The sequence below is a fragment of the Mercenaria mercenaria genome, chromosome 2 (genome assembly GCF_021730395.1).
Source record: "Mercenaria mercenaria strain notata chromosome 2, MADL_Memer_1, whole genome shotgun sequence".
NCBI lineage: Eukaryota > Metazoa > Mollusca > Bivalvia > Venerida > Veneridae > Mercenaria > Mercenaria mercenaria.
Genome location: NC_069362.1, coordinates 44737086 through 44757995, shown reverse-complemented (window position 1 = coordinate 44757995; position 20910 = coordinate 44737086). Strand labels below are relative to the sequence as shown.

Genomic DNA, 20910 nt, shown 5'->3' with positions numbered 1-20910 from the left:
ATAAGCGGAAGATGTAAACTTTTACATCATCTTTTACTGTTTTTGTTTGTTGTTTGTTTAAGTGTATTTCATGTGTATGAAACGCTGGGTTCTTAACCTAACCAATGTTCCTTAATTCTTTAACAATACTAACCTGTTCCCTGCAGATAACTCATGAATCAGAGGTGGAGGACGGATGATTTCAGACACCATAACTTTTAATCAAATCGTCATGGTGTCTGTTATCCAGATGAACGAAGGTTGACAATATAATAAGAATATTGTATTTCTTACCTCTTTCCCTCTTATTCCCGGTAATATGACATAGAATGAGACCGCAAGAATAACGAATGCAAATATCAGACCGGATTCCAGTATGTCGGCCTGCCATGGCGTCGGGTTTTCGTCGTAATATGTCGGCGCTCCGTTTGTACGGAAAGCCTGATATGCCATGATTCTGTCAGACTGTAGGGAAAAGAAAAAAAATATATAAAGAAAGATGGCCAGTTGAAATGCTTAATTGAAGTATTTTATAGTAAAAAAAAATACTGTAATTCAGTACATATTCAATATTATTAATATCATTAGTGTGCCAGGTTTTCAAAAAGAAGACCAGTTGGATCAGAGTCAGTTTACTGTTTGTTTGTTGACAGGGCTCGATTACATTACTTCAGGTACTGGCGTTTACCTATAGACAGCATCAACGCCCTTCCACGAGCCTGCTAAAAAAATCTTCGGCTCTAGTCGAGGTTTACACCTACAGCGGTAAAGGGGAAGTGCTAGTTATTACCCGGAAGAGAGTTTACACGGACCAGTATTAAGTAAAAGCATTTCACGCATGACGTTGAAATATGCATTTAATCAGCTTACTATTTATATTGACTTAATAAATACCCAAGAATGTAACGCTTTTGTCCATACCGTATGACAAGGAAATATGAAGTACATTGTAGTACCATTTACTGGTAATCAATATATAACTAGTGTTTTGAGGTTTGTACAGGGCACCACTCTAGATGACATAAGTTTCCTGCGATATTGTAACGCTTTTGTCCATACTGTATGACAAGGAAATATGAAGTACATTGAAGTACCATTTACTGGTAATCAATATATAACTAGTGTTTTGAGGTTTGTACAGGGCACCACTCTAGATGACATAAGTTTCCTGCTATATTTCATTTTCTGTCGACTTAAAACAACAACAATCTCCGTGTTGTATATATTAAGGGGAAGTAACGCTTTGTTGGAGTTTGAAACAACACAGTATTTCATTTTCTTTTCTACATATAACATTTTTCTTAAAGTATAAATGTTGTTTTTGCAGGTTTTCTGTTGTTTTGTCTAGGCTTTTTGTTGAAACAAAAGTATACCTTTCGTTTTCAGATACATGTACGAAGTTCGAAAGAGCAAGCCTTCAAAATTTTATTTGTTTGTTGAACATATTTGTTCAAATCTACAGCTAATTTCTTGTCTTAAGAAAATATCACACTATTAATGTAGCTTACCAGTTTCTGCACTTTCGTTTTCAAATTGCAAATCGAATCAATAAAGTTGAAACCATTCGACTATTAAAACTTCCTAAACTAACATTATTGCATTTTTGTAATGTATATGTACCCAAGTAAAAATTAGATATGCACAAATTAGATGTGCAACGTAAAACAATACAATATATAAGTATTTGCTTCTTAAATAAACAATTGTTAACCTAAAGATGTTTTAGCTAACGACAGGATTAGGTTGATACAAGTTATAACAACGCAAATGTTTCTAGTAATATAAAAATAAAAAAATAGATACCTGTAAATTATCCTTATTTGTTAAACTAAAGTCGTAAACGGTTTAAAACCAACCCAGCTTTAATCTGTTTGTGTTACAGCTGAACAATTTGATATGACTAAATTTACTTCCTGATTTTCTCAGTCGTGACTAATATTGGTCGAATACTCGAGTAGCTTAAGATATTTGCGAAGTGGGAAACAGTTTTTATCGATTGTTTCATCTTGTTTAGTTTTCGTTGTTTTTTTTATCTAAGTTACTTTAAAGGATCGTCTTTCAGCAGTTTATCAGTTATACTAAGGTGTACCATTTAGGTCAAAAGATATTGAAATCGCTCGAGCGGTATACAGAGTATACAGCCTCGGTGTTTTTACCCGCTTAGCATATTTAACCCGATTTTTCAAATTGAAACACGAGCGGACTGAAGGAGTTTGCAACCTAAACAGGCTTAGTCACTATGGCACTATCGCGTCTGAGGTTATCGCAAATTGAGAAAACAGCAGTCCAGATTATACGCCTATACTGCGAAAATCAAATAAAATGACTGTAAAATATCCAACAGCGCTTTCTGTTGAAGCTGATCCTAAGATAGAGGTTCAAGGCTTGGACTAACAGTGTTTCCAAACTTATGGGTATGTCCGGATCAACGGGAGATATTGCCCTTTTTGGCGAGAGTATTCATCTATAGGCATAAGTATACTATATAAAAGCGCTCTTTCTCCTGTACAAAACTTAGAAACACATCAGGACCGTTTTCAAAATTCCTTAGATATCATCATAGCAAATGTGGGGCAAGTGCAAGTCTAACATGCACTGTTAACAACCGCAAAATAAGAGCTCAGATTTAAATAGACCATGAGGTAGTGTCTACGTTTCCATGACAAATTGAGCAATGAATTTATTTCATTTGGCAAATACTACCGAAAGGTCAAACAAAGACCTGTCATGTTATCTCAGCAAGCTATTGCAACGAAGAAGGAAGACTTCTCTACAGAGAAAAGAAAAGAATTATTTGAATCTCTCAATATTCCTATATACGCTTACGCCATCAAGTACCTGAAATTATAGAATGACGTATTTAGTGATACGTTTATAGGACCTAATTTTCACAGATCATATTTCCACGTACGTGTAAAGAATAAGCTCCTATTCTTCACATTTTCAATTGAAAGATATAGTGTTTCAATGGCATCATCATCATCATCATTATTATCATCATCATCATCTTGAGCAGCAGGTATATAATTTTATAATTGTTTCGCCTTCGACGTCTGACTGTCTGTTCGTCCGCATGCCTACTGTCCATCTGTCTGTCTCCATTACACCTCGCACGAGTGATTTGTATCAAACCTAGTTGTGCATATCGTTTTCGCATGCTGTTCGCTTAATTTTTTTGTTAGACTAATAAGATTTTTAATAAGATAGAATATATAGGTGTGAAATTGTCCTAGAGCTATTGTTGGATATTGATAAGATCAAATAGTATGAAGCCTAGTTGTGCATTGTGTCATCGCAAAAAACTTGCTACTTTTATTACTACTCTGTTTTGCCTTCTGACTGGTAAAAATACAAATGAAATGTATCATAAGGTAGTTTGTCTAATACACTAAGCCTTTCCAATGTGACGTTTCAACTAGTGCGCAGCATTACAAAAAGACATATCTTACACATAACTATATACAGACAATTTGCTCACTGGGTGAAAGACAATACTGATATCGTTGACTTGCTATGAGTCTAATAAATATCATTCTGCATTAAACACGAAAACAAGTCGTCATTGGCGTTGTGGGAAACCAGGCCCCAATTTCACGAAAAAACTTAAGTAATTACTTAGTTAAGTCTGTTATTTTAAAATCATGCTATTGCTTAAAATTTTGTTATTTAATGTTGATTTTTTCTATACCAATGTATTTATAGCTAAATTAATCTATGGTTAGTAGTATATTTCTGCAGTGCTTATTTCAGTCACGCAAATATGATATTTCTATTTAAGCACAATATAACGAACTTAAGAACTTGCTTAAGTATATTTCTGATTTTTATACTTCATTTTCTGTAAAATTCAGAATTGTTGTGCTTTGATCTATGAAATAGTCATGTACGGGTCTGATATAGATGAAAAAGACAACATTGAAGACGCATAAAGGGCAAAAATAAGCATTTGAAATAACAGACTTAGCTAAGCAATTACTTAAGTTTTTTCGTGAAATTGGGGCCAGATTATCACATTAAAAAATCATTGCATAGCGACAAAGTAACAGTTTGGGAGGCATTAAGTACCCAAGGCATAACTGGGTCATTCTTCTTGAAGGTGGAAACCATAAACAGTGAGCGATACCTAAATATTCTCAAACGCAAGTTTATGCCAGCACTACGCCAGAAACGAATAAATATTTCTGAGATGTGGTTTCAACAAGATGGTGCGACACCGCATACCTCTGCAGTTGTTCTTAACTGGCTGCAAAAGGGTCGCTTCTCTGAAGACAAATTATGCATGGCCACCACACTCACACTCACCCTCACCAGACTTGAGTCCGTTGGCTATTTACTTGTGGGGATATTTGAAGGATAGAGTGTACAAGCCTTCTCCGGGTTTTGTGCAAGAACTAAAGTCGAACATTAGAAGGGAAATCAGACGTATAAACACTGAAACTTGCCACGCCGTGATCAGTTTGGAACACGTTGCTACGTTATCAAACAAAAGGGACGTCATGTGGAACATGTGCCGAAATAGACTTACATGATAGTTTCAGTATGTGTTATATATTCTGTAGTAATATGCACATCATATAAAACTTTATTATGTATACAATGTTGTCATATAACTTTTATATAGGGTGTTTACTCCAAATAAAAATTATACACGTTTGAAATGGTAACAGATATTCTAGGACACCCTGTATGTAGGTAGAAAACTCGATTTCGTGACCTAGAATTTTTGCTCATCAATCTTGGTATATTTCTCTAAAAACACATGTCTCTCCTTGGTCTAATGGTTAGTATAAATAAAAATCAAAGTAAGACATTGTAGCCTCTTAAAAGCACTTTCCAACGACAATAAGCATCTGAACTGTGACCAGCATTACGCTAAACATAGGGCCAAAACACGGAAATTTCCTTTACACAAGTATATACGTAGACAATTGCGATTTTGACCCTAATTCGACACATGCAATGCTTGCTTGGAATTAATACTAAAATGGTCCTAGATGACCAAGCCATTTATTACTAAACGCCTCAATCCATGGCCCTCCCTCATACAATTGTCAGTTTTCTTCAGTGAAATTCTATACCCGCACGCGGCTCTCCTGGACCTTGTGATTGGTAGAAATACCAATGGCAGATATCATATTATATAAATACCATATGGCAGCGTGTGTGACATTGATATTGTCAACCCGAGGGCAGAATGTCACCCGAGGCGAAAGCCGAGTGGTGACATTCTGTTCCGAGGGTTGACAATATCAATGTCACACACGCTGCCATATGGTATTTATTTTATTATACCGAACAAAACTAAACACATAAAAAATGTTTTTAAAATGTTTTTGATTCATTTAATTCAACAGTTTCATCTTTAGCGCGGTAATTAGTTGTGTACACATTGAATAGCGACGTCATTACAATATGACATTGTGTACAAGGGAGGCAATCATATGGCTAAAAAACTGAAGCAGTTATTTGCCCTTATATGACATTCAAAATATCAGCGCGGTCACATGACCTGACAGTCACTTTCGCTTGGTCACGTGTCAAAAAGGTTGAAAATGTTTCTGATAGTCAAAATATCTCCTTTTCGGGTAATGGGCTTTTACCATTGTAAACAAATGTGAGGTATAATAATGTAACTTGTACCATGTACTTTCCGACGACATTAAGTTTTTTGAAATTTGACATTGAACTGCTGAGCAACATTACAAACGTACTAGCATAAATCGGACATTTCTTATACCATTTAATGTGCATATCTACGTGAAAAGAACGTATTTGACCCAACCACCTGACCTGGAATTTTAGCTTGCAAGTAACGCTGTGATGGTCCCAGATGGCCAAGCGCCCACCCACTTACTTTTCGATATAACTGAATAGCTCCACTTCATGGTCATCCCTCATCATCCATGATTGAATATTTCTGTTTGCACATGATGCTCAGATGAAATTTATCAAACTATTTTCAAATCACCCAGTCTTTTGTTTTTGTTTATAGTTTTGTGAATACAGAAACTTCATGTGTGTAACCTGGTGTTACTATAGTAGTATCTGTCTGACATTATTAAAAGACCTGTTTGGCTCACACTTCGCATAACAATGGAACATTGTCGCAAAATGGTCGCATACCATTCAGTCTAACGGTACTGTAAGCTAATCATAAATTTCTCGTTTTTATATGTTAACGGTATCAATCTTTAAAGACCTGTTTTAGCTCATACCAAAGACTATACGGTAAGCTAGTGGTCTATGGCGAAGCACGAAATTCTCGCTTTTTGTGTTCTACTTCTGTGTACAAGCGTAGGAAAACAGGGGCCGTATTCACAAAAGGGCTAAGACTAATAATTTGACTTAAGTCTTGACTAAGTCTCAAAATATCGACTTAAGCTTATTCATCAAAAGTCTTAGACAAAAAAAAACTAAGTCCAAAATTTGAGTCGATTTTAGGACTGGTACCTGTCTTAGGTCAAACTTAAGTCAAAAACAAAAATGGCTACCCCCTATGTTAGTTTGCAAGGTCGAGTTCTACAAAGAAGACCGGTAATATTTCGTGACAGGTTGAATCCTTTAGATTATGTGAGAAAACTTATGTGATGGAACTTGTCAAGAGGTACAGACTTTGCCGATGTGCACTTATTGAAGTATGTGGCTTGTCGAATATGGACGTGTTTAGGGCTACAGCTAGGTTACACAGCTTACAGTGGACGCAACTTGACCCCGATGGTTGACCTTTGCATTATAATACATAATGAGGCACAACATATTATTGAAAAGGAGTGTTCGTAAAACACGAACTGCACGAAAAGAAGGAAATATAAATTTATGTAAATATAAATTAGTGTATTTGAAAGTTTTAACTGACCAAATGTAAGTATATATACTTTGATACTGCAATGTATACACACTTATTCAATATAAATATACATGGCTACCCTAAGCACCCTTGATTACTATAATGAAATACTCGATATGAATAATCAGCCTAAGGTCAACCATCGCGGTCAAGTTGCGACTACTATACCTGTGTCATTTCAAGTTCTATGTGGAATTTGGTTTTATGCCACCGGGGGCTTCCAAACGGTCATCTTCGATGTTAATAATAAAAACTAGGCATGTGACTGACATTACGCGAGCACTTGTAAGACTGGGCCACACGATACATTTTACGGATGCAAATGATTTAGTGCCTTCCATCAAAATAATGTATAACGTGTACAGACGATCACGAAATAGCCAAAAAGCCTGAATAAAGAACATTTCATCAAGTATTCCGAATGCTCGTGAACAGTTTCAAGTTAAAAATGGTTCAGGCCGTGAGAAAATCAAAGTAATGCGTTTTGGTAACATACATCGCAGTCTAATCTGCATCCATAATGTTCGATTATTCATCTCAGATAATTTTATTCACTTTATAGCATAGTGCGCAACGAACTTACTGATATATGGTGGCCGATTTCTGCTAGTGTTGTTCTGTCGTTCGGCGCCCCCGCCATAACGAAAGAACGACGTTTTCAATTTGTCGTTGTCTTGTTCTGTCGTTCTGGCGCCCCCAACAGAACGCCGTTTTCCTCTTTTGGCGTTATTTCGTTCCCTCGTTCTGGTGCCCCCGCCAAAACGACATAACGAAGAATGCAACGCGACAGAACGAAAGAACAACACTCATAAACGGCGGCCAAAAAAGTCGTCTTGACGTTCTATCGTTCTGGCGCCCCCGCCAGAACGACGGAACAAAACAACGGCAGATATGAAAATACCGTTCTGGCGTTCTGGCGCGGAGAATACGCAGTGTTAGTAAACAAATCTGAATGAAAGAAGTATGGATTCTGAGGGTAAATAATGGCGCCCGCGCCATAACGAAAGAACGACGTTTTCACATTTGTCATTGTCTCGTTCTGTCGTTCTGGCGCCAGAACTCGTTCTGTCATTCTGGGTCTTGTGTGCCACACTCCGCTTCATTATGGTGAATATTTGTCCCGAATACTTCCAAAATACATCAAAGTATGAGGAAGATATAGCCCGCACAAAGTCTATTTTGACCTATAACCGCTAAGTAAGACATTGACCTTTGAACTATGGACACGGGTCTTGTACAGAACACACCATCTCATCATGGTCAAGATGTTTGCTAAGTAATTTCAAAATCTTTCCAGGCATGTGGAAGATATAGCCAGGCATCTATTACCACTAAATCCCCTTTCCCCTCCCCTTCCCCCGCCCAAGCAATTTACCTGTACTCGCCGCTAGGAGCATTGTCTTCTATATTTTATGCAGAAGGAACATACAAACTGAGGGACGGACAAGCCCATTACTACAAACACGCGCGCACACTACACATATCACTGTGTAGACCACTCCGGCTATATAGTTTTTGTTTTAGAAAATAAAAGGCGGAACTATTTCATATAGATGAAATCACAAGGTGACTGCAAAAATTGTGTTTTACATTTGTAGAAAATTGTTTTTACATATGTGACCAAAAGTTTGTTTTTAAATTTTTGACGCTTTTTTATTACATATGTCACCAGCAACGTTTTTACATTTGTTACAACCCGGTTTTACATTTGTAGAAAGTTTTTACATATACGGTAAAATATTTTTACGTTTGTTACCATTTTTACATAATATGTGACCATTTTTACGTTTGGGGGTCCTACACAAATATATAATCACACATTCTGTTCCAGTCAAGCAGTATAAAGTTAGCCATCATCACAAAAAAATGATTTAGCTACATGTAGGCCTATACAGAAAAATCAATTTTTAATAATTTACATATACACAGAAAAATCAGCTTTTAACATACATATGTTACATGAAAGAAGTATATTTGTTTTCGCTGCTTGTAAACACGTATCATCTGCGACTTATACATATGATAATGCAAAGATCTGAAGCTATAGCTATAAATATTCTATAAACACTATGGATTGTATTTTACAATTTTATGTTAAAATATGGTTCTGCTATTGAAATGAAGCGGATGTCAGACGGCAATTTGACGTCTTAATTGACGTAATAATGTTCTCTCTGGTCCGTGCGTCAACCGCTGCAATCCGTGACTCTAATTACCTCCCCTGACGGTCCGTCCACAGAGTCACAAGCAACGACTACTGTAGGCGTACATTTATTAGCGCGGCAAAAATTTAGCGCAAACGCAATTTTTAGTGAAATATCTAATTAATGCGTGGATGTGAATTAGCGCTCTCGCGAGACCGCTAATTTCTAATTTTAGCGCTGTCCGATATGAGGTACTCGGAGATTTACGGAGATTCACGAAGATTTTCGAAATAAACTTAACCGTCGACAATTTTTATGTAATGTGTTTCTGCTGTAATTATTGTAATATGAATCTGACTGTCGATCCAATACAACCTGAACATGTACCAAGTATGACTTTAAGATAGTGTGCCGTGATGATACTTGTATTTTTTCAATGATACTTTCAACTGTGATGTAGCTTTATGTTTACGTACAGTATGTAAAGTATAATGGGTCTGTGACAAAACATCGACAGACAAAACATCGATACGACAAAACGCCGACGCGACAACTGATCGATGCGACAAAAGATCGACATGTCGCATAGTGTCGTGTCGGCATTTTGTCGCATTTATGGTCGAAAATAATTATGATCATACGATTATCATATGATCATGATTTTGATCATACGATTATCATTCATAAGCATTTACGTGCTCTAAATGCCCTAAATGATCCGAGTATTGAACATCTTTACAATAAATTGACCGAAAATAATTTTATGATCATAATTAATAATACATAATTTTGATCATACGATTATATTTCATAAGTATTTGCGTTCTTGTAGAATTAGTCTAAGAGCACATATAATCGAACGATGAAATGCTCCAAGTATTGACTTTCTTTATCGTCACAATAGAATGAATATAATTGAATACATGTACAAAAAGAGTGAAAACACTTTCATCTTCGTCCATAGTGATGGAATTCGTTACTTCACAAAAAGGAAAGTTACAACTTGTGTTTGATGGATATATTTTTAATAAGGACAGAAGTCGTAAGGATAAAGTAGTAAAAACGTATTGGCGGTGTGTCATACAAGAATGTTCAGGTCGAGCTGTAACCATCGGGGAACCACCGAATACCGAAGATGCCCGAGGAACAAAACGCTACACCATCACAGAGGCCCTTAGAAATACCAATATCTAATAAACAAACTGAAAAAGAAAGCAAAAACTTACTCTGTAAGTAAATCATACTGGCAATAAACAAGTTAATATTATAATTTTTTACACGCGATCTGTTTCAGGCACGTACCACCATAAATATCCGAATATGAGCGAATATTAGTTTTTTAAATGTATATTATATATTTTTGGATTAAATTGATCATAAACATCAAAATACATGGACGATCTTTTCTGAATACATAATGTTTTGATAAGTATAGTAACTGAATTACATCTACTGAAAGTTTTTACCTGTGAGATTCTTGTTCGTGGACTGAAATAAAAACATTGCAAACTTTGCGCTAAACAAGCTATCAAAGAATAATAAGGGAAGGCAAAAAAAACAAAACTAAAAAGGTATATATGTATAACTGCACTTGAAAAAAGACTACTTCGATTATTATGAAATGAATACCTCCCTAGGAGATCAAAACAGGTGTTGTTACGCCATGACAAGGTCCAAATTTCTTATAAGTTACTTGAAGGTTATCTATCCATCATGATATGATTATCAAAATTAATTAATAATAACGACGTTTGAGACAATGAGGCGCGGCGTTAGTGAAATTCTATAGTTTAACTACAGTAAGTATTCGGTGGTTATTTTTTGACAACTCGTAAAAAACGGTTATGGCGTTGATTTATAACAATAACTCTTAGGCTAATGTTTGTTTCTAAATAATAAAATAATTAAAAGCGATAGTATTGTATACAGGCTTGTCAAATTATCTCTGTTTTATTGTTTTATGCTTTTGTTCATAATAACTAAATGTATACAGTTCAACAACTTATGAATAACAAATACATCGGTTTTAACGGTACAAATAAAACCAATCTATTTATATAAAGTTTGCTATGATCAAAGGAAATCGCGTAAGTTGAGTCGATACTGATATTATATAATCCACTAAATAGACGTTTTGTTGTTTCGCCAATATCTTAAACCTTACCTAAATAATGTCTTTAATTTTGCAGGGTATGGGAACGTATATCATTTTTTTTTTGTCATACTTCAATTAATTTGAATGAATTTAAACCATATTGCTAACTTCTTTTCATTATTGGCTAAATTACAGATATTATCTTACGAATATGAACAAAATGAGCTGTTATCTGTGACATAGAATGATATTATTTGACACGAAACTTGTCTAGTATGTCCTAGTATGTCCAAACTAAGCTAATTGTCATCAAAATTGAGTTGTTGTCACATAAAAGATATCAGTGTTGCACTTGATCGAACTGATATTAAATTTTGTGTCAGCTGTGTTAGTTTGGTCAGTACCTGACAACAATTTTCACAACTGCACATTTTAATACCACCACCCATTAACTGAACATTAACCGTAAATGTTCGAGTCTTAATCTTGACTGTCTGAAGATTTAGACCAAACTTTTCAGATATGTGTAAATATTTCAAGGTAATTTAACACCTGAAAATGAAGAAAAAGTGTAAATAAATTATGTGTCGATGTTTTGTCGATGTTTGTGTCGATGTTTTTTGTCGAGCTTTTGTCGCGTCGGCGTTTTGTCGTGTCGATCTTTTGTCTGTCGATCTTTTGTCGCGCTCCCAGTATAATATTGCCTACGTAACTGTATTGTCTTCTTGTATTTAATTATAATAATCTGCGTGTTTTATATTCTGTTTACTAGTTATAATTGCTGAAATAAAACGAGATTGTCACACATTTTAATCATTGAATCCCCTTTGACCTACATGCATTGTGTCTTAATATAAAACGTTTACACCTTTCCGTAAACGAGCGACTGCAACAACGGACATGCCCGAAGGTGATACGGAAATCGATAACAACTTGATCAAATGAGAAAAAACACAAACTACAAGCTTAAATATTTCATTTTGCATGATCATATATTTAAAATAATAATATGAACAATAAACAGGAATATCATACGAACCTTAAAATATTAGCAAGCAGTGTAACTAGTGCAAACTCTCAAGAGTATTTATTTGCAAAAGTTCGAAGAAAACATCATCAAATGAAAATGTACATGAAAATGCTTGGACAAATTAATGCGCGGACATGAATTAGCGCATGTGCGATAGCGCTAAAAGTGCTGTTATTAGTACACCGCTAAAATAAGTAAGCCTACAGTATTTAAAATCCAAAATTTAACATTTGAAATCGGCGTAATCGAGGTACTTCAGTCTTTCAGACATGACTGCAAGCATAGGGGAGACCGGGGCACCTTGGGCCAAAAATTATATTTTTTCATTTTTCTAAAACATCCGTTGAATTAACTTTCTGTAATTGTCATACTATTTTAAAGTACAATCTTTCATGTACATGAGGGGTAGTTAATTGTCATGTTTTGTATCTGAGATATGCATCGTAGAAGACTAGCACTAAAATGTCCCATTGTACCACGAAACCGGGGCACCATGGGACAGTGACAGATATAAACAAATCTATAAACTCTATTTCATCTGAACTGCAATGATAACATTTGCTTAAACATCAACATCAACATCAAGAAAAGACTAATCAAATGCCATTTAATTACAATGACAGACCTACCTTTAACTTGAAACAACCTTACCGGTTAATTAACTGCTCAAAAAGTGTAAAATGGCACACTCAATTTAAATATAAACATGATGATTACTTCATCTTGAACTGCACTGACAATTCTAAAAGATCAACATAAAGATACAGACAGGTCAGATGTCATTTACTTACAATGGTATAGGCCTACCTACCTTTAACCTGAAACAACATTTATGCTTTAGGTATCAACAATAAAACAGTAGGCCTATACACTGTTATTATGTTTATTAACTTCTAAACTTAAAGTATAAACTGACTTCTTATAACTGATTTATCCAGTAATTGCATGTTAACAATCTTCACGCCTTTACTGAGAAGTAGTGAGTTAGGTAGAGGTCAGTGTTGTTATATTTTCTGGTCCTTTGGGATCATGGAGTCCATTCAATAGATTTGTAATAGAGTTCCGCTTAAGCCAGTGCTAGGGGGCGTGAGAGGTGTTGCACATTTTATTACCTCTCGTAAACAGAATCAAACCGAGTCTGCTTTTTTTCCTTTTGGCTGCATTCTAATCTATGCTTCCAAAGGATCTTTTTACAGACTTTATTCTACATTTGTATGCATTAACTTACCAATGTAATAATGCACCTCTCAATATTTTGCCCGTCCGGGGTGGGGGTGGGGGGCTGACCCAGGGGAATTTGACATTTCAAAAATTTTGTTGTCTAAATCCCCACCCCAGAGACAACCTTTTTTGTCTAAATCCCACCCTAGAGCCTGGTTGGTACATCAAATGTTTGTCAAATTCCCGCCTGTCGGGAATGGTCTTCTGTCTAAAGTCCCGTGTATGCCCGCCGCTCCCCCGGGCGGGCAAAATATTGACATGTGCATAACTAGAGATCTAATGATGATTTAATCGCGAAAAGAAAAATATTTGGAATAGCAAATTTATTCTTGTGCTTGTCTTGTGAAATATATGTCATGTCATGAGCACTTTGTAGTAGATATATATACCTGAAGAAAGTCACCCACTGACCTACATCATCGATTTGTTTTTCGCCATTGGTGACGTCACAGCTTTATTACGTCACTATTGCGCATTTCATTCATACTCAGGTACAGGTACCGGATGAGCACAACGTCTCGGGCTAATTCTAAATATGTATTAGCGCAATATTATTTGTAAATTTACTACGATCTAAAGATAAATTACAAAATTTGAAAACAAAACGGACATTGGGAGAGATCTATTCATATATATTCTCATGTGCTTATTCCTTCACGAACACCCGGAATAAACGTTGGTGAACAAATCGAGTACGACTTTACACTGTGCTAAATGCTGTACGTTCATGCATATATTTGATAGCAGTTTTTCTATAGTTTTTTATGCAGAACATGTCAAATAACGTTTCTGTTCACGAGATAAATGTATTTCCTACAGCAAATTAAAATATTCCTTTCGTTTTTCATACTGTGCAGATTATAATTTATGTTCATATTTTAATCACTAATGATTTTAATACGCCTGTGTTCGGACGTGGCTGAGTTGGACGTAATATCAGACTGAAATGAAATGAAAGTGATAATTACGTCACGAGTTGGACTATCAGACTGAAATGAAATGAAAGTGATAATTACGTCACGAGTTGGACTATCAGACTATACTACAGGCGCCCGATTTTGGCTACATATTGTATGAACGCCACTTTATATCGGTAACATGTCGTGCTTTACAAAACTGAAATACACCCAGGACAAAGATATAGAAAAAAATGATGAAATGGTCAAATGATGGTGAAAAGTCAAAACGGCTCCACATTGTTTTGGGAACAATTGCAAAGCTACCACATCTATTAAGCGCTAGATGTCTACAAACTCCTAAACTATTCCACGGGACGTGTAAACTCCCGTGTATTAATTTTGTCTAAACACGGATAGAATCTACGTTGAAGTCACGTAGACCTATTCCGTTAAGCGCCATGCGTGCGCAGGAAAATAGTGCTTTCCTATTTCATCCGCTTGTTTATATATAAGGCATCTATTAAAATCGAAATAAAAAATGGCAGAAACATGTTTTGATATATCTAAACACTTCAGTTCGTTTATAAATACGCCACGTAGAATAATTCACCCTGGCCAATCCCTCTTGAAGTTATTCCACAGGCATATTACCATTGCGTCGTGTTTATAAATACATGTAATGTCATTTCTTAATGATTTGACGTATTTCGCTCGGTATTATCTGCAAACTTTTTCATTGCCATATTTGCTAGCGCTTTCCTATTCATTTTTCCACTGTAAAGTTCGGGGAATTCTGTCAGAAACATGTAATACTTCGGTAGGACAGTAAACATGCCCTGTTTGTCGTTTGTGTATTCGTCAAAATAAGTGCGAAGCTCTCGCTCTGTGACATCACATCCTGGATTGATATGTACGCATGCGCACAGAACTTGATAATATATTTCGTCTGGGACAGGAACAATCACAGCCGATCCAACACCTGGGTGCGATTCGAGCACACGTTCTAAAATTTCTGGCGCAACATTCATTCCTCCTGAAATTATCATACTAGACTTTCGCCCTTCCACAAAGAGCAAGCTATCGCCATTTAGCCAGCCGACATCGTCTGTTCTATACCAGCCATCCGGTGTTTTAACTGCAGCTGTTTTTACTGGGTCATTGTAGTATTCCTTAAACATTGCTGGACTGCGAATGCAAATTTCCCCTTTTGTTTTGACAGGGACAATTTCGTCTTTCTCGTTTACAATTTTAAGCTCCATTCCAGGAATTTTACTCACAGTACCGCACAGATTGTCCTGAAACTGGTCGGGATTTACAATAACTGCTGTTGCCCCAAACAAACATTCAGTTCCACCGTAACTATTGACTAGCATCGAAGCCATTTTCCCAATGCATCTGGCAAACTTTTTATGCATTGGTTGGCCTCCAGTGGCAATGCATACAACTGACCTGTCGAAATTTAGTTCATCCTTAAAAATACAAAAAGAAAAATCAACGGATTGTTTTTGTGTATATAACTTTGGATAGATTATTTAATCCGTAGGTGAGGTATAAAACGAAATAGTTAACATTCATTTATGTTTCTACTAAACGTGACTACAGAATGAAAAAAAAAGCGAAAGGTAGGTTTTGATTTAAATACGCGCCACAGAATATTTGTATTCTTTTGCATTTCCATGATGGTAATTTATAACAGGGTGCCATCGCTCGTCTGCAAGTGCTGGACAATATGAAAGAAATGAGTAACAGTTCAGAATTTCTAAATACAAAAAGGGGCATAATTCGGAAAAAATCATATTAGTTCTTGGCCTACACAGTCACCTTATGATGATAGACAGGTGATCAAAGTTTCAAAGCTGTAGCTCATACAGGATTTTAGAAAAGGAGGACTTAAAGCAGTTCTGCACGTTTGGATCGATTTTTTTTCTACAATGTAGAATTTGATTAAACTCCGATTTTTCAAAACTTCATAATATACCTAGAAAATTCAGCAAATAAAAAGGGATAGGGTCGCGTGCTTGATTTTTTGCAAGACTGATTTGAAAAATTCGTACCTCATGCATTTTTTCTTAATGGAAGTCTATGGGAAAATCATAACTTTCATAACATTTTCGCGAATAAAAATTTTTTCTACGATGTAGATTTTGATGAAACTTTTCACAGTTGTAAGAAAACATATGGCCTATCATGTAATGAAATCAAATGTATAGGTACATGTGCTAATTTTTGAGATATCTGACCATTATTAAAGTGAAGCGAATATTTACGCAAATTTTGAGACATTATTTTGAATTATTTAACGTGTCAGATGCTTTAATATCAATTTTTTACTTTAGAATTATAGTAACTGCCATTTTAATAAATTTACTCACAGTCACCTAATGATAATAAACAAGTGTGCAAAGTTTCAAAGCTCATTTAGGTTTTGAGAAAAGGTGGACCTAAACAAAAAATTTAACCAACTCCGACGACCAAGTGACGACAATACATCGTAGATTTTTTCAAAAATCAGACGAGCTAAAAATTAGATATAGATGTGTCTTGTTAACAAAACTGACAGTGACATATATTAGGCCAAGATGATGCGCTGAACTTAAGCAGAGTATAGTCCACATTTTGTTTCTATAGGGTAAGATAGTTGTTTATCTATATTTACAAAACTGCTAGTATACTGAATAGAGATTGAATGATTATGTTTGCAGATGAAGTTGAGAAAACATTTATTTAGGAAGGGGTTTCCACCTGTAATATTGTAGTACAGCTGTACTATACCTGTATTATCAGAATAATTTAAGTAGGTCATTAGCTTGTGATGGGTATTTAAATGGTACTAATTCATGAACTCGTTTATCAGTCTATACCTCAGGATTGGTTTATCTGAGGATTAATCAAGATGAACGATAGTTAACCTACCTGACGAATAATAAACTCATGCAACATAGGAGGCACAAGTGACAGAACAAAACACTTCTCCTCTCGTTTCACCACCTCTACAATAAACTTCACTCGATCTTCCGGAATTTTACAAAAGTCAGATAACGTCACACGTGTCGCGCCATATATTACAGTAAGGGGAAATCCTCCGAGCCAAGGAAAAGGGCGGTCGCAAAACTGCGTTGTATTTTCACCCTCTTTAGCAAAATGTCTTAAACACATCAAACTCTTATGAGTATGGGTTACGAGTTTTGGTACACCTGTTCTACCCGAAGTTTGGAACAGGAAAGCTATGTCATCTTCGACGATCGCCGGCAATGAAATGTCTTCGGATACTTCTTTAATCATGTCATTGAAACTCATAACCTCTGGCATATGTATGTTTTCGCCAGGTTCACAACCAACCAGATATCGCAAATACGGCATTTTAGAACGCGAAACAGTTCCGTCACTTCTAACTTCAACAAGACCTTTCAAAATATTCCAGTTAGCGCCGTCTATTCCAGGATCCATGACGAGCAAGGAACATGTCTGAAGCTTTTCCATCATGGCGATAAGGTCGCTTCCGTCCATATATGTATACACTACACCAACAGGCCATGCCCTTCTCATCATGGCCCCGAAAGTCAGGTACAACCATTGAGGACAGCTTCTTACGTTTATTGCAACAACTTCGTCCTTTTTGACACCTAGCCTTTTCATTGCCTTTGCCGTTAGACTTTTCGTAAAGCTCTTTCCATGTTACAATTTCTCTCGAATAATCTTCTGAAACAAACAAAACCGATTCTTTTTCACCCTTTGTTGAGGCATAAAATTCCAAACAATCCACAATTGTCTTTAAACTTTCTTCCTCGCTATATTTGACGTAACTCAATTGAAGTTGGCCCTCTTTATTAGCCATTTTTGAAATACAGGTTGATTTAAATGATAAATGTACGCTGCTGTCTCAATAACTTTGAATTTATGTTCATGTATTACACAAATGTCATTGGATGTATCTATTATATATTTACTTGGGTACGGTATAGCTGATAACACTAATCGCATAGTTGATACGAATTTATGTTAGGGCCACTGGCACTAGATCAGAAAGAAAATGCCTCCGTACGTGTTATACCCTACCCCTAGGTATTCTATTAGAACCATGGTCATGAACGGGAAAGTGCACTAACCCATTTCAATCGTACATTTCTCAACTTAAACGCGCAGTTCGGTGAATGTGTACCTAGTATATTGAACAAGCGATAATTTATCTTCCATCGTGCACCAGTCACATTGTCTCAATATTCCATATTGCTGAGATTATCAACATATTTTATGCTTTCGTCAACGTTACAGAAAAAACTTGCTTGAACTTCCCTAATGAACATCCGGTCTAGAGGTCACGGCAGCGCGCACATGTTTGGCGAAACGTAAACAAACAAAAACAGATTTTAAAAAAATCACAGTTTTACACTAAAACTCGAAATGATGAATGAAATTCATCTTGTATATGATCTTTAATTTGAAATCGTACATTGGTCTGCATCTGTTCTGTATATTTTATTCATTTTGCACATTTTGCTGCATTTTCACATTTAGCGGACACGTGTAGTAAAATGACGATTGACATACATTTTTACAACAGCCAATCAGAATGGTTTTGTAATCTAGAACGGAACTTCACCAGGGAAGTTCAAGCAAGTTTTTTGTGTAATGTTGAAATTACTATAAACTACGCGTTGTTTTTTTAAGATAAGATGTATTGAAAAATGTGACTGGTACACAATGGAAGATAAATTACCACTTGTTTGATATCCATAGTACACATTTACCCAACTGCGTGTTTTAGGTATGAAATTTGCGATTGAAACGGGTTAGTATATTTTCCCGTTCACGACCATGGTTCTTATAGAATACCTAGGGGTAGGGTATAACACGTACGGAGGCATTTTCTTTCTGATCTGGTGCCAGTGGTTAGGGCAAAATAATTTTTGTTTGTTTTTCTATAAGAGGGACAGTGGGTAAGGCATTTGTTTCGTAATTTGACAAAGACATGTTTGTTCACTTAGTTATCTTTCGAATGGTTCTCTCGTCATTCTGTTATGGCAGTGGACCCATAAGGACAATCAGAACATTCCGTGCGATTTCGGCATTCTCCGTATACGATTTCGGCATTACCCGGTTGTTACACCTATGATCGAAGAATCCTGAAACGGCATACGGAAATACATAATCGCACGGAATTTTCCGATCATCATTACCGGTCTACTACCTTCATATAAGAATCTCATCTACATGCGCTTGTTCTTAGTTTATTACACCAGAGACATTACTTAACAATCTAAAATTCGCCGGAGAATTGCAACATAGAAAACAAGAATCAACCAATTGCCGGGACATTACTAAATAACGAGTTCATTCCATCCGATATTATTTTGACTAATCTTCCAGAGCTGAAATCAAAGACCACCTTAAACCTAGAGCGCCTATCTGTCAGGTTTTACGGTAGTGCCACTAGCTAGTATGGTTATATATTGATTCACAGGCAGCTAAGATTGCATTGAAAAATATAATATATGGTGTACCATTCTCGCCGAAACCACAGAGTGCGCGCCCGCAAACGTATAACAGTATGCGTTTACGTATACATTCTATGCGTACGTGTGTAAATACGTGGGTACATGCATAATTTATATAGACGTGAACCTGTATATTTGCTCGGTGCAATTGTTAACCTATTTATTACATCCTGAATTTCATAATCTGTCAAGCTACAGTGGAACCGAAAACGTCAACGCTGCAGAGTTCGTGTAAATTAATCGAGATGAAAGCTAATAGCGTGTACGCATATGCATGCCTGTATATGCGTACATGTTGAAATTAACGCGTTCACGCAGAAGATCTAGACTTCTATAAACATCATCATCATCATCATTATCATATATAGAGAATATTAGGTTACTGTCTGATAAATTTAAATTTATTAGGCGAGTGGAAGAAAATATATTAGACTAGGCTCTGCCGAGCCTTATATTTTTTCGTAGACGAGCCTAATATTTTTTTTTTCAGACAGTAACCTAATATAATTCTATTTATCCTACCTGTTCAGAAAAATGGGGAAATGTCGTTGGAAAGAGCAACATCGTGCAGGCTTGGCGTCATATATGAGTCATTCTATATTTTCGCAACATTTTAGAGCTGGTAACTTTTGAAAATTAACCATCAACATTTTTTGCTTTCATCTGGTGGATTTAATCAATAGAACTTATCTCAATGTAAATTTAACCGAATGCAAGCTTAATACCTCTTCGTTTTACCAAAACAGAACATATTCTGAAGACAGAACCAACATGTTTTCCCTCCTGTAACAATAATATCAGTGACTGATACTTTATCATAAGATACAGTAAACACATCCAGACCAAAACAATATGACAGTTTGAGATTTATTTTTATAGAAACAAACATCTACGTCCTATATGTATCACAAAACAAAATTGCGATATATTTCAGGTGATATGTTTTTTAAAAACTAATTTATTTCATAGTTTAATTATTAATTGTACTTTAATTCGGTCAATGGATCAAATTTCAACCAGTGCTCGTGTGAAAAGAAAACGCTGATGTTCCAAAGAACTAAAGTTACAAGGATAAGAAAATAAAAGTGGAAATTATAATCGAAGATATCTACAATGTTACAGCAGGGACATTAGTGTAACAAGAAGGACACCTTTTTGTTATGGCATTGACATTAAAACAGAAAATTAAGAACAGTTACT

The 20910-nt window shown here is 35.8% G+C and overlaps 1 protein-coding gene and 1 pseudogene across 4 annotated transcripts in view; both read right to left on the bottom strand.

Annotated features, from left to right (window-relative positions):
- LOC123563829 (dual oxidase maturation factor 1-like) overlaps positions 1–1940 on the bottom strand; it is a 32355-nt gene extending 30415 nt beyond the window's left edge. For all 4 annotated transcript variants that reach the window (XM_053536470.1, XM_053536472.1, XM_053536471.1 and 1 more), the window contains exons 1-2: positions 1783–1940; positions 274–444 (exon numbers count right to left, since the gene is read on the bottom strand). In XM_053536470.1, coding sequence (XP_053392445.1) covers positions 274–432 — 159 coding nt within the window. In that variant the 5' untranslated portion in view covers positions 433–444; positions 1783–1940. The remainder of the gene's footprint in view (positions 1–273; positions 445–1782) is intronic.
- Positions 1941–13349: 11409 nt separating this feature from the next.
- Positions 13350–18124, bottom strand: LOC123563831 (uncharacterized; annotated as a pseudogene).
- Positions 18125–20910: the final 2786 nt, after the last annotated feature.